At 41.0% G+C, this 14800-nt stretch overlaps 3 protein-coding genes across 3 annotated transcripts; 2 read left to right on the top strand and 1 right to left on the bottom strand.

Moving 5' to 3' along the window:
* The first annotated feature begins 93 nt into the window (after positions 1–93).
* On the top strand, positions 94–3548 carry LOC131886758 (cytosolic beta-glucosidase-like). Its single transcript, XM_059235155.1, has 9 exons — positions 94–379; positions 455–659; positions 729–934; positions 1387–1570; positions 1768–1928; positions 2003–2214; positions 2295–2479; positions 3066–3147; positions 3224–3548. The coding sequence occupies exons 1-9, from the start codon at positions 236–238 to the stop codon at positions 3363–3365; spliced, it is 1521 nt and encodes a 506-aa protein (XP_059091138.1). The 5' UTR covers positions 94–235; the 3' UTR covers positions 3366–3548.
* A 617-nt stretch (positions 3549–4165) lies between these two features.
* On the top strand, positions 4166–5273 carry LOC131886762 (uncharacterized). The gene is made up of 2 exons (XM_059235161.1): positions 4166–4823; positions 4913–5273. Exons 1-2 carry the CDS (start codon positions 4235–4237, stop codon positions 5086–5088), a joined length of 765 nt encoding a protein of 254 aa, XP_059091144.1. The 5' UTR covers positions 4166–4234; the 3' UTR covers positions 5089–5273.
* LOC131886760 (uncharacterized) lies at positions 5065–7344 on the bottom strand. Its single transcript, XM_059235157.1, has 3 exons — positions 6504–7344; positions 6106–6354; positions 5065–6048 (listed from the first exon to the last, which is right to left on the bottom strand). Exons 1-3 carry the CDS (start codon positions 6753–6755, stop codon positions 5341–5343), a joined length of 1209 nt encoding a protein of 402 aa, XP_059091140.1. The 5' UTR covers positions 6756–7344; the 3' UTR covers positions 5065–5340.
* Positions 7345–14800: the final 7456 nt, after the last annotated feature.

The following is a 14800-nucleotide window of genomic DNA, read 5'->3' as shown; positions in this document are numbered from 1 at the left end:
ATCATTAAAACGTTCCCATGGGAACAACAACTACAACAGCGAAGTTAGCGTTGCGTTCCCCGGTTTATCTTTAGTTTAATGTCAACACTTGCACGAGCTTGTTCATATCTATTCTGCCCCTCGCATCAAAACAATTAACGCAATAGATAAGCATAAAAGAGCATCGTGTACAATTTACACCAACGAGATTCCTGTTGAAACATCTCCTGCGTTCAGTTATTGTCTCCTCGTCGCCATGTTCAAGCGATTGGCCTTATTGGTCACTCTCGTGGCTTGCTCCAATTTGTCGGCGGGACAAGGTTACATTTACGAAGACGATCTACTCTTGGACACGTTCCCAACAGATTTCCAATGGGGAGTGGCAACGGCCTCGTATCAGGTAATTACGAGTATCATTGGGTTGGGCCACTTTCGACCCATCGTCTAACTGAAATAATCTTGTTCCAATTCTAAGATTGAAGGGGGTTGGAATGAGGATGGGAAAGGCCCTAGTATTTGGGACACGTTTACTAATGGAACCACCAACATTGACGACCAATCCACGGGCGAAGTGGCTTGTGACAGCTATCATAAGTACAAGGAGGACGTTCAGTTGATCAAAAACATGGGTCTAACAAGCTATCGATTCTCCATCGCCTGGACTCGAATTCTTCCACAAGGTACAGACCATCCGAAGATGGCGAAACCCAAAACGATTTGAGTAATTTGACGAATCATTTCTTTTGAAGGCACTGGCACCGCCAATCCTGAGGGGATCCAGTATTATAAGAATTTGATAACTGAATTGAGGGCTAACGGAATCGAGCCCTTTGTCACCTTATACCATTGGGATCTGCCTCAAGCGTTAGAGGATTTGGGAGGATGGCGAAACCCCGACATTGCAAGCTGGTTTGAAGAATATGCTCGGATTTGTTTCACAGAGTTTGGGGACGACGTGAGTACATAATTAGGAACTTAACACAGCACCCTGTGTTATGTAATCGATTATCGGGGACGTACTTGCAACCACTTGGAACAAGTAAACCCGCTTAGAGATTAGGATCAAAATATGTTGGTGCTCAAAGCAGCTCTTTTTTATGGAGGAAAAAATAGTGATGTTACTCATACCAAGTGCCTCTGTACGACACTCATTTGCTAATGCAATTAGCCAGTAACTTCATTCATTGATATCTAGTTCTAATGGTAGATGTCGGAAGACCGATTGCTTGGGTGGCTAAACCAGGTAATGGATGTTTAAATCAACCAAGTGGTCGATGTCTTGTCCGACATCCACCTTCTACAATAAAGACTCGTACGCTTATTAATTCCCCTAGGGGAATATCCAAGAAATAAGAAATCTGAACTGGTTTTGAGTCCATTGTCACTTGAGCCAAATGCTTATTTTAGGTGAAGAACTGGATTACACTGAACGAACCATGGGTTGTGTCTGTCCAAGGACATGGTATTGGTGACCATGCCCCTGGTTTGCAAGGGATTGGAACAACTGTCTACGAGGTGTCTCACAATCTCATCCGAGCTCATGCTAAAGCTTACCGAGCATATCATAAGGACTTTGCTGCTGAACAAGGAGGTGATTGAAATTGGGTTCATTGTTCTGTTGAAAATTGTTGAAAATTGTCGCCTTTATTGAAAGAGTGTGAAAGTTCATTGTAAGCATGGGACTCTAATTAGCAAGCCTCAATTGGCTGGTTAATGTCAATAATGCCAACCTCAAAAAAAGAATTGACTGCCCAATAGTTCCGTTTCACATTTGCCGTCTTTTCGCAGGATTCGTTGGTATTACCTTGAATGTGGATTGGGCTGAGCCCCAAGATCCCAATGATCCTAGTCACCAAGAGGCTTCAGAAAACAACCTGCAGTTCTCTATTGGCTGGTTTGCACATGCTATTTTTAAAGATGGAAAATATCCCGGCGTTATGCGACAAAAGGTATGTATTCAACTGACATTGTGGAACGCCACGGCGAATTTAGCAAATATGCTGCTATTCTTTTTTCCTCCCAGATTGATGCCAAGAGTCAAGAGCAAGGCTTTGAGAAATCTCGTTTGCCCGAATTCACGGCCGAAGAAAGTGCTGAGATTAAGGGTTCGTTCGATTTCTTAGGGATCAACCATTACACCACTCACATTGTGTATCCTGAAATCGGTAGCATTGACGAAGTCAGCTATTTCCTTGATGACGATACGACCGATTACCAAGATTCAAATTGGTATCCGTGAGTACCACAGATCAAACGTAGACATGAACTATTCGCATGTTGGGTAAATCATGTTGTGCTCTGTGTTTTTGCTGCAGATCTGCTTCCTCTTGGCTTTACGTCACTCCCTTTGGCATTCGAAAACTCATGAACTGGTTGAAGAATGAATACGGAGATGTGCCGATTTACATCACCGAAAACGGCTACAGCGACCATCAGGGCAACTTGGATGACATTCATAGGATCTATTACTATAAACATTATATCAACAATTTGCTGAAGGGTAAGTTTGCAGGACATTGGACATTGAGGGTGATAAAATATTTTAAATGATGACATGATCGTCCAGTCTTTCAAGAAAAAGGTTAAGTTAAGGCCAGCAATCACATGAGTTCAATGCTATTTTTTTTCGTCAAAATTGCCACTCCAATGTGATCAATGCATTCAGCCTAAATTGGTCAAGTCCTCGGAAATGGACAATCTCTTTAAGATTTCCATTGTACCTTTGTGCTTGATCAAAAATGACGCATCAGCACACGCTTACTAGTTACATAAATTACCAAAAGGAAATCAACCTGCGGAAACAGATTTTTGAGCGTGGTTGTGATGAAAATCTGTCAGTCAACTGTTAGAGCGCTGAACTCTATACATATGCTCAACGGCATCACGCCAATTAGTGCTTATTTTTTTTTTAATTTGATGGAACTTTTAAACGCCTTAAACCACCTGTTATCAACTCACGAAATTATTTGCAATATGTGGTGGCTGTAGCGGTTGATTATGAACTCCCTCATGTGAGCTCCGTGTCAAATATGAATCCAAGGAAATTGGGCATGCCATTCTAATAGCCAAATTGTTCGTTCTTTCAGCCGTCAAACAGGATAACGTCAATCTTAAGGGCTATTTTGCATGGTCGTTGATGGATAATTTTGAATGGGCTCGAGGTTACACGTAAGTCGAGAAACTAGTGAACGTCCTCATGACAACTATATAGACAACAGAAAATAGCTAACATTCTATCTTTCAGAGAGAAATTTGGCGTTCATTCCGTGGACTTTACTGATCCCGCTCGACCCCGGACTCCCAAGGCTTCTGCCAAATATTTATCGCAGTTGGCATCTCGGAATGGTTTTACTTCATCAGTTGGTCCCTGTAGCAATGGTAGATAGAACCAAAATTTCCCTATCTGGGCATATTTTACCGAATGTCTCGACAGCAAATCACAAAATAGATTAATTAGAAAACCGCACTACCTTTGTGGTAGGTTTCAATCGATTGTCCAATAATAGTTTACTTGTATCCTACTTGAATTAATTCTTAACATAATTGAAATAAACCTTGCCTTCGCTTTATCTACAGTTTTGTAGCTTCCATTGGAGTTTGGTATGCAACTTGAAAGGGCGCGTTCGCTCAAGTTTAAAAGGTGTCTGGAGATTTCGACGGCTTTAGTAAGACAGAAAGTTTTGTTTTGCCATCTGCCCAAAGTACGAAATGAATGTTGTGCGCTCCAAAGTACGGTTTGATATTGCTCAAAACCTTTTTAGAGAAACTAACCAACATCGCACATACCAATTCGTAATTGCCGAGGGATCAATTTTGAAGAAATATGCCTGATGCTTATTATACCCGGCGGGGGCCCACGCAAGTTCAAAGTAACCTCCAACACCGCACTCATTATTTGAACACTGCCAGCATTTGCTTACACCCATTCATAAGAGGTGGTGACGCAATGGGTTTTGCACAGAGGTTCAACTAGAAACCTGACCAAATTTGAACCCGATTATTTTAAAGAACAAGTCCTTTATTCTCTAGGATATGGGTTCCTGTTTATGAACCTGACTAGTTATTTGATTCGCGTTGAAGTATCTTAGCCAGAGATTTGGCTGATGGCGCAAAGCACAAGTTTGACTCGGACTGGTTTCAAGTGAGTAAAAATTAGGTGGAGCGATAGGTGTAGCCCTCGCAGACTGACTTATTCGACAATCAGTGTCTAACAACTCGAGGATGAGTAAACATTCACGGTGCTAAGAGAGTCATCATGAATATCCAAAAGTCTTTTGCTTTGCTCTCTGTTTTCCTCTTTGCATTTCCATCAAGCGCTGAAGATTTGTTGGAAAAAGTGGAGAACTTGTACTCTCAATTAGCTGAATTATCGACGCAAATTGAGGAACTCTCCACCACGACAGGTCAAAATGCCGTTACCGAGGCTTTTTTGGATGATGTTGCATCCAACGAGGCTGAGAATCTCTCCACCATCCAAAATACTGAAGTGTCCATTAAATATGAAAATCCCTCCACCAAATTCGCTGTAAGTCACGATTCGGCACAAGGACCTGAGAAAATATCCACTACACACGTTTCCGAAACCCACGAGACGTCGACCCAAGCAAAAGGGTTTTCTGCCCAAAATTCTGTTGACAATGTTGCGGTCCCCGAAAAGGAATCATCAATCATCAATGAAGGCTTTACTGAAGATCCTAGAAGCCAAACGGAAGACACAACCGAGGAGCGTTTGCGAGAACCTGAACAACTCACGTCAAACGTTAACGATGATGGCGAAACGTTTCATATCGACCATCGCGAAGGTTCCGAATCACACTCAGGGCACGGTCAAGAAAGTAACACAGGTAACCATTGACTTTCTGCAGTCATCCTCCAAGCTAGCTTCTTGTGTTCATTCCAGAATGGTGTAGATATTCAAGTTCTTTTTTTTCAGTGCCTCCTCATCGCCGACAAACGACGAGGGAGAAACTCTCCGGCAATGCCATGATTCTAGGTTGGGGTGGCATTTGTCTCGTCTTGGGTGCCCTATTCTTTGCAGTGTTCACTCTAGTCGGGAATCACTTCGCCAAAAAAAGAGATGAGCAATCCAGACCCATTGTGGTAGTTTAATGCCAGAGCCAAAGTTATTGCGGGAAGCCCATATCGGAAATAAAGATAGGACGAATGTCTCACAGCATAGTAGTTCATAGTCAAACTCGCAAGCACAGTATGACAAGTGGTGTTGAATCGGTGTGCATTGTTACAATTTTATGAGAAATACCTGGAATACAAAACAATTCTTTGTGCCATGGGAACATTGGCATCGTCATTACTTATATGTATAATTTCGATTCGAATTCATTTTGATGGCTGAAACAGCCCTCAGGTCATCGGGAAGTTTTCTTGCGGAGCAGCTAGACTTCTTCTTTCCGTTGATATTCTAGTTGACTCTTGCCGTACTGACGACCCATAATTGCTGGTCCGACCCAAGAGCCGCTTGGAAGAGCGAGATTGGGAATCATTCCGAAGGTCCAAGCGATTATGAATGTGAAACTCCTGACACAGAAGCAAGTGGGACAAGTGAAGGACAGCCATCTTGATGTTGACTTGGCGGAAGGCGAAGATTAACGGGTCACTGAAAGACTTGGCCACGATGAGGGCATAACTTATCCCGTGAAGGCTGAGTTTGATAGGATTCGAGATATTTTCCAGTTCAAAAATGCATCCTTCTTTGCAGATCAAGAGATTGAGAAACACCGCGGGCATCCATCCAATGGCACACGTCAACATGATGAGGAACGTGATCTTGGAGGCACGAATATTCTGCCGACAAATCGAGTTCATGCTGATATCCCTCCGCCAGATGATGTATAAGAATGTGCAATAAAGAAACACGATCAAAATGGTGGGGATGAGAATGAAAGAGCTGAAAATGAATCGAAACCAAATATCTTGAAGGGCCGAATGGTCCGAACATTTATGGGACCGAAATCCTTGCTGAGGAACCACACTGAAGACGATCAACATCCCACTCAGTGGAAAGACCCAAAGGGCGAACACACACAAACGAGCCACTTTGAGTGTAAGAAACTGAAATTCGAAACCGATTATTGCAATTTGTCCCCGAAATTGGACCTCCTTTTTTACCTCTTTAAATTTGACCGGGTTTACGACTCCCGACAAATGAATTGACACCATGATGAGAAGATGCCAAACGGTCACCACGATCCCACTCATTTTGAGCACCTCGAAAAGCAACAAGAAACAGTCACTCAAGGTGATCTTGTGAACTATGGGAAGATAAGAGGCGAACAAGAGCTGGAATGCCAATAAGAAGGAAGAAAATGCGTCCGAAACCACCAGGGAGAAGACAAATGTCATGTAAGGCCTTGTCACCTGTGGAGGAGGAATCAACAGATCAAAAGCCGGTTCCATTCACCTGTGAGCTTGTGGCCCTTATTATGCATGTGTTCAGAGAGCTAGAGAACATGGCTAAAAGAAGAATGCAGCTAAGCTGCATGCCAACAAGAAGAGTTGTCACTTACTCGGGTCAAATTCTTCACCAACGGGAATGCCAACATGATGTATGCGTTCATGATGAATGTGACCAGACTGGCTGTGAAAATGATGGGAACACAAACGCAGTAGAAGGTCTTGAGGAAGGGATCCGAGTCCAAAATGGACGATCCATTTTGAGGGGTGCTCTGTGTCATGGTGGGGGTGGTTTTATTCATGTTGTGAAGGACAATCTCTTCCTGGCGTAAGAGGCCTCCTTCCAAATTGAGGCTCGAACTCATAATGTGCGACGAATTGGACCTGTGCCTCCGTTAATCATGGATCAATCCCAATGATGTGTCGAGTCTGGCACGAATTGAAGGATGTGTCTTGACTCGTGCGTCATTCACACCTTTCACTGGCTTGGCTTTTTGAGAAAACATTTGGACTCAAGATTGTTACAGGCCTGCTCATGGCATGCATCAGGAATCCCAGTTCCAAGCCGAGAAATACCGATTAGCCGGGAACAGATCTCCCTTATACCTTCGTTTACACATTAGCCGCCCAGGCTAGACGAATGTGTAGCACTGCAACTATCACATTTAGGAATGTTGATCTCGTGAGAAAATGGAACAACTATCCAAGATCCACAACGTGGAACAGCTACTGAATTGTGGGACAACTTGTAAACTATTTTGCTGAAAGAACGTAGGCGTTATCGAGCGGGTAAGATCTCTTGATCTGGATGGAGACACTGGGAGGACGGAGGAAACAATGAGTTTATTCTAGTATCCGTAATCATTTAAGCTCAAAGCAAATATCTGATTTCGTAATGAGCACATATTTGTGAAAAAATCGCGCATTTCTACCTCGTCTATCAATCATATAGGCGATCGACTGAGTGACTCATTTCGCAGGAATGGTTTTAGAAGCACGTGTAGCCTACCAGTTCCTAAAAGTAAGAAATAGCTAGAATCGATCTCAGCTAGCCAATTTTGACAGAAGTTTAGGCGTAAAACGCGCTAATTTATGGTTATTGTGCATAGATTAGAGAAATGAGGCATCATATAGGAATCTATTTTTTGTACTTTCATCGTGGATGTGCGGTTGAGTACGTAAGACATGTAATAAAAATGACGAAATATCAAATAATATGATTTGAAATGTTTTTAAAGGACTCTTTCGAATTCAGGAATCCTTGATTAAGTGACAATAAGGGCTTCTACATTATAGAAAAATCCCGGAAAACCCGGAAAAGTCTTTTTATAGCCCTTCTGAAGGATGCCGATGTCTTGAAGAATATCAAGGAATTTCACCCTAAACTTCACACCAATCGTTGCAGCCACTGAAGAGTGTTAACATCGAACCTTATGTACATATGCATGTATATCTGTACTTCATTCTCAAACATCTGTTCAGTGTATATAAAGAACGTGAAAAAGAAGAGGACAAAAACAACAAAGAGGTAAGGATCAATTTGCCACCTTCATGCCTTGGTGAGGAGGATTTCAAGTATTTCTTGAACGAAAGCAAACATGATGCTTGATAGACTTCACGTGGTAATTCATGCCAGTAATTGATGACACGGTTTGTTACAAAGTTTTTTTTAATATCCAATTTGGATGGGAGTAACATCAAATCCATTTTTGAGCACTTCTCGTATGGTACCTACTAACAGTTTGGAACAGTGACAAGCCGATTTGGTCTATCTCACGGAGTAGGCGGAATGTTTGTATTATGTCGAGATTCTTTCTTTTTTCCTCAAGGGATGTGATTCCAAGAGAAGCTTCCCCTCATGCCATTGATCTTGCCATTGAAGCTTATTTGGGCTGCCTCATTTACCATCACATCCTTTTCATAGAAGGGATTCCAGACCGATACAACAAATTCAAGATGGAGACGGATTCACACGTTGAATATGCTCAACATGAGGATTGCATCCCTCCTACTTGCTGAATCCAAATGAAACAGAGGTTTTCTCCGAAGGCGGGATTCGAATCCTCGCTCTCTGGGGAACCATGTCGTGCCTCTATCGGGTACATTAGACCACTCGGCTACCATGGTTATTTGGTACGCGCCTGAAACGTTGATGGGATCATCAAAGTCAATGCATTAAGCTGCAAGATGTATCCCACAAATCAGGTAAGAATTTCAATTTTTAAAGTTTGGCAAAAATTGATGTGAAGGTTTATATTTTTAAAGAGGGACCTCTCCAGGTTGACCATGAACTATGACATTTTACATAGAGATAACCTTAGATAAGAAAATTCTACATTTGAAGACAAATAATATACATGAAAAGTGCATGGAAAAACATTGTAGTCCTTAATAAGCTCGAGAAGGGGATGTCCTGGGGATGTCTTTTTCTTCGTGGACGAAAAATGTAGCACTTTTGGTCGCCTTACCACCACCCATTAGGAATGTGTTGTGAACAAGGTAATTGCCACTAAATCAAATACGAGTATGTATATCCTGTGATGGGAAGTTACCAGATGTAAATTTAGCTGTATGGCCATAATCCACAACAGGTTATTCCTTTGGGGTGTGTCAATGGTATACAAATTGTTTAGCAGATCATCGTCTTTCGAGAAAAACAAGAAGATCCAGGAGGACATTTCTTTTTTTTGTTTTTCACTGGCTTTTCTAACCGTTATGTAATCCCCAATACTATTAAAATGAAAGGTTCTAATTCGTCTATTTATTATCTTTTAATCTTCGTATAATATTTGGTCTCCCAACAAATTTGAGTTTGTAGACTGAGCAAGAACTTGAATGTAGGGTTGATTTGGAGCGCTACTTGAAAATTTCTCCAAGTCTGACTTGAAAGATGCCACCAGATCAATAGGCCCTACGTATTTCCTACGAATATTAGAGGGAAGCAAATTAAGAAATGAAGGAGCCCGAGAAAGAAGAGAAGTGGACATCATTGTTCGAATTAGTCTGGATTCTCGAGGGCTTAATGGTGCTATCAAAACGCTCATTAAGCCTCTACGGTAACTAGAATTGATCCTAAATCCGGGTTGGGACAAAGCTCATGGATGCTTTTGAAGACGTACAGTATCAGACACCTTTTGTACCTTCTCTGAACATTGTCCAGTCCCAACTTTTTTAGTCTCTCCCAATACGAGAGCCCTCTCAATCCTGTGATGTTCCTAGTGAAACATCTTTGGACTTGTTCGACCTTTTGCAAACCTGCTGAACTCATTGGAGCCCAAATGGGTGAAGAATATTCAAGATATGGCTGAACAATCGACTTGTACAGAGTTAGCATCGTGATGCTATCTCAGGACTTAAACGTGCGATATATCCAAGCACACATTTGAAAAGCCTTACCCACCTTCAACTGGATATGCTCATCGAAATTTCGATCATTTTGGAGGACTACACCTAAATCTCTCATAGATGAGACCTGCTCAATATCTTTACCTCCATTATCTACGAGTGGAGTATTCAAAGGAGTTGACCCGAAGGTCATTGAGTGGAATTTCATTCCGTTCAGAGCCATATTAGTCTCAGTAACCGAAAAGTAGATTCTTTCTAGGTCCTTTGCAAGGCTAGTGCAATCTTGGCCATTCTTACTGGAGACTAACATCTGAGTCGTCAGCATAAGAACATAGAAGAGTAAAAATAGAGTCTGTTGTGGTTTTTTACTGCATCTGAATCGGAAACTAGAATAGTGCACCTCTAGCTGATGGAAAGCAGCGCCTCTACAATCAGAAACTATACCCTAGCAGCCGGTCAGCTGACATTCATTCGCTCTGAAAACTAGTCCGCCTGGCTAGCTCTCATTGCACTCTCTAGGAGTTGCTTCCTCTATGATAAGAAGAGAGTCTAGACTGGCAGTTATATCAAGCTTTTGAAGCGGGGCAACGAATATGATAAAAAGGAGGGGCCTTAAGATGCAGCCCTGGGGAACAACACCTGGCTTGACATCATGTAAGTCACTAGGGGATCCCTCGACTTTAAAAATTTGCTTTATATCATGAATAAAACTTCTTATCTAATTGAGAACCTTGCCTTGGATCCCAACGTCATGAAGTCTATTTAGCAAAAGGCCATGATCTGCTTTATCAAAGGCCTTGGCAAAATTAAGATAGACAACATTAACTGACTCATGTCCCTCTAGTTCCTCAATAACATGTTCTATATTCAATCAGTTGGGTGACCATGCTAAAATGTACTCGGAACCCATACTGGCTAGGAGGAAGAACTTTGTGGATATTAAGAAATTCTACAAGTTTGAACTTCATGATGAAATCGGCCTATAGTTACTGGGGAGCGACTTATCTCCCCCTTTGAAAATTGGAACAACATGAGCTAGCTTCAGAGAAGCGGGAAACTTACCCTGATCTAAGATGCAACACATGAAGTAAGAGAAAGCAGGAGTAAAAACCAGTGAGCATCTCATCAGAAACGGAGATGTCACACCATCAGGACCAGGAGAACTCGAAACCCTCAGGTTCCTGATGGCTTCTAAAGCGTCTTGATCTTTGACTACAAGATCATCAAATTGCTCAATTCGACTAACATCGCTAATCTCAACGGACTCATCATTAGAGCTATAAGGTATTGCTCCTAAACTTGTTGGGTTTGAAAACACACTAGAGAAATGATCTCCAAGTATGTTAGCCACAGCCTCTACATTGCCTATGACCTTAAAAGGAACTAAATAGTGTTCCATCATTCTCTTAATTTTTGCACAGTAGAAAAATGCTGTCGGGTTCGACTTGATCTACTGAACCACTGTACTCTCCTTTTTCAATTGGTCATTCACGATAGAGGCCTTAATCCTACCCTGAACTACGCCCAACTTTCTTTGAAGGTGATCCACAACTACTGGATTTAAATTGTTCTGGAGCCTTTTTCCTAGTTTGCAACTCTTTTTGAACAATTGTCTTCCATACTTTGGAATTTCAGGGATAGCTAGTGCGGAGTAAACCTTCTCAAAAACTAAAATCATCCTTTTTCTGGCTCTGTCTATGGACGGTTCCTGTTTCAGAATTGGAACCATGTCCAGTTCTTCTAACCTTTCAGCAATTTGAGGTTAATCTTTGAGCTTGAACTTAGCCAGACCGACCTTTTTGGCCGGTCTTAATCTAGAGCACGCCAGCTTTTGAGTTATGGTCGACCCTATCTCGAGAACATGTTGATCTTATAAATTACTTGGTGTCACATGGACGTACTGGATCAGATCTGGGCAATTTGAAAAGACCAAGTCCCGAACATTATTTGCTCTGGTGGCTGCACCAGTATACTTGGAAAGACTGCGCAAGATTGCAAACTCCTCCAGGACAAATCTTTTGCAACTATTTACTTCTAACTAGGTTAATTATGAAGCTCCAAAACTCCATAAGATCATAGCCAGGCTTTAGTCGACACGAAACTAGAAAATCAGGGCTTGACTGATGCCTTATTTTTTGAGTAACCATACCGTTACATTTCTGTAAAAGTAACGGTATCGGTGACAGACCGGGTTTTAGCCCTCCCGTTACCCTTACTTTCCTCCTTTTTTCAACCAGGGGTAAATATATATTTATAAGTTTCTTTTGCGGTATTTTTAAAAGTTTCGTCTCAAATACAGTGACTTATTTACTCTATTTACTCTTGTACTTCTTTTACTGAAGCACGGGTCCCATCTCAGAGGGGATAGATATTTATAAAAAAAAATAAACTTCTGCTTTTCATTCAACGTCCTTGAATCCTCAAACCCTTGTACGTACCTTCGTATCCTCGTATCTTCATCATTTTTTTCTGTCAAATTTACCGGATGTTTAAGGAAAAAAACCGACCAAGATGATTTTGCTGCAGTTTTAAGCCATCTTTTTCGCAAAATGTAATGGTATCGGTTATAGTAACGCGTTACTTTTTCTAAAAAGTAACGGTAAAGTATCGTCTTTTTGGAGAAGTAACGGTGACGGATTAATTTCTTTCGGCAATCCTTCTTAGATCCCCATATCTTGGTGAAATTTTGAGAAAACGATTCACAACTATACTGAAAACTCGCACATTTTGGTCAGTGTCTAAATTCCTCCTTAGATAAAGACGAACGAACCTCCCGATCTGAATGAATTTCGATGGACTACAGAACAGAATGGAGAACATGTTCGTTATGTCCGAAATGAAACTCTACTCTAAGAAATCACAACTTTATAAATGGGTTATACAGGAGAGGATATGGACCGCCATAAAGTGAGTGATTTAAGGATTTATTGAAGCCCTCATCACAACTCTCCAAATGGTAATGGTACTCTCTATGAGAATAGATTGATCCTATGGAGCTCGCTTGAAAGTGCCTTGTTCGGCAATACTTAAACAAGCTTGATGTAGGAGTTATTGGTGCTTGAGCTTTGCTTTTCAACGCTTGTCGAGACACCCTTTGTCCTTTTACTTTTGGGTACTGCAGGTAATTAAGCAACACCTGTCTGACGCTATTAGGAGTTTTTGTTTGGTCATTGGGCTAATCAAAAACCATATTACAAGCCACGATGATAACCTTAATGTAAATATTCGTAATAATTCGAAAAAAATAACACTAATAGTAGAAAACTTAAACGTTACAGAAATTAGTCCAAAACAGTATTTTCTGGCGTTAGAAGATTATTTTCTGTGTATTTAACGAGAATTTTTTTTGCAATCTTAGCTACACAATTCCTGTCAAGGACAAATGGCCTGAAATTTGAAAATGAAAAAATAGGAGAAGAAAGAGCGCTTATGAAGCTATACGGTCATGAATTCCAAAGCTCTACAATTGCCCGTTCAGCCAATCCTTTTCATCTTCTGACATTTGGATCGAATCTGAGAATGATATGGAAGATTTATATCATATCGGCAAGCGCTTCGAACAGTTTTGAAGCATCGTCGATTTCTTTGCTGTTCACCCGAGAGAAAAGAATTTTTGGAACCATTGGAACCATTGGGCCACGCACATCTAGATATTTGGAGATTGAGCAAATACCAAAATCAAGACCAATTTAAACAGATTAACACTTGAGTTCCCTTTGTACTTCATTTTATTGACTGCCAATTTTGAATACGATGGCGTTCAGTCGTTCTGAAATTTTCTCTTCTCTTTTACTCCAGAAATATACATTTAAAAAAATTCGAATTTTCCGCCTGAAACGAACCACTTTACAAGTGAATAATATAAAGTCACCTGCCTGTAATTGAAGAGATCTACGTTTCTTATGTTATTACTTATTACTTTGATTCGGAAAGTGGCTCGGAGTTGCTACGACCAAGAGCAGGTCGATTTGGCGGGAAGCTCGTTCACATTCTACATTTCTTTAAGTTTGTGATTACGCATCAAGTACATTGTGCCTTAGTTGGCAAACTCATCAGATAGACTTTAATCTGTAATGGGGGAAAGCCCTTCTTAAAATTGAATTTCGCCCTTTTATAGTGCGAAAAGGGTGTTATCAATTTGGATTAGATACACAATGATTCATTTAAAATCAGTGTCATAGTCATGGCCAATTCGACTAAGCAAAATGTGATTTCTTTTTATATAGCCAACCACACTCCAGGTTGACTTATTACCATTGAACGAGATGGTTATTAGATACACAAGACGATTCTTAAATTTGAAAAAAAATATATCTAATCAAGTATTCCACCTTTTTCCTCTGCTAGAATCATTTTTCCGGTTTGACTTTCGATCCACATCACTAAAGCACGTTTCTCATCCAAAAGGTGGTTTTTGTGAGCTTTGACTTTCTTTATCTTGAATGGTAACTCGTTAATTTGAAAGATATCTGGTTGAGCGCTTTTATCTATTTTCACTTTGTTCACTATCATTAACGCCAATCATTCTTCACCGGATCCATCCGAATTGTCGACGATGATGTCGAATTTGACCTTCAGGTTAAATTCAACCAAATCAGAACAAAGATCAATACTTAATTAAGTGAGTGCATGAAGAGCCATACAGTGTGTTGGATGGTGCTTTTTGGTAGCCGCTTGCTTGGAGAGTCACAGCTGATTCAAAAGGCAGGTGACGGCCCCGAGAGCCCCGGTGATGATGAATTGTGCCTTACAATTGATTCCATAGTGCTGGATATGCTCTTCTGAAGAATCAATGTCTTAGCATCACGATATGTTCGACATTACCTGGTGTTATCTGGTGGCAGGATTACCTCGACTACGTGTGCCAAATTTATAAAAGCAAAAGTGACAGTGTAGAGACTAATGATGGGATCAAATCAATGTCAAATTGAAGGTGCTAGAAAATGTGGAAAGTGAAAGCACCCACCTATTCCATCGCAACGTAAAAACTTTGTTTGAGCAAAAAGGCAACCCTGGTTTGATGGAAGAAAATTCAGGGTTTATAGGGGATGTCAAGTAAAGGAAA

This window comes from Tigriopus californicus, chromosome 9, assembly GCF_007210705.1.
Source record: "Tigriopus californicus strain San Diego chromosome 9, Tcal_SD_v2.1, whole genome shotgun sequence".
NCBI classification, from domain to species: Eukaryota; Metazoa; Arthropoda; class Copepoda; order Harpacticoida; family Harpacticidae; genus Tigriopus; species Tigriopus californicus.
The sequence above is the reverse complement of the archived record's forward strand: the minus strand, read 5'-3'. Positions and strand labels throughout refer to the sequence as shown.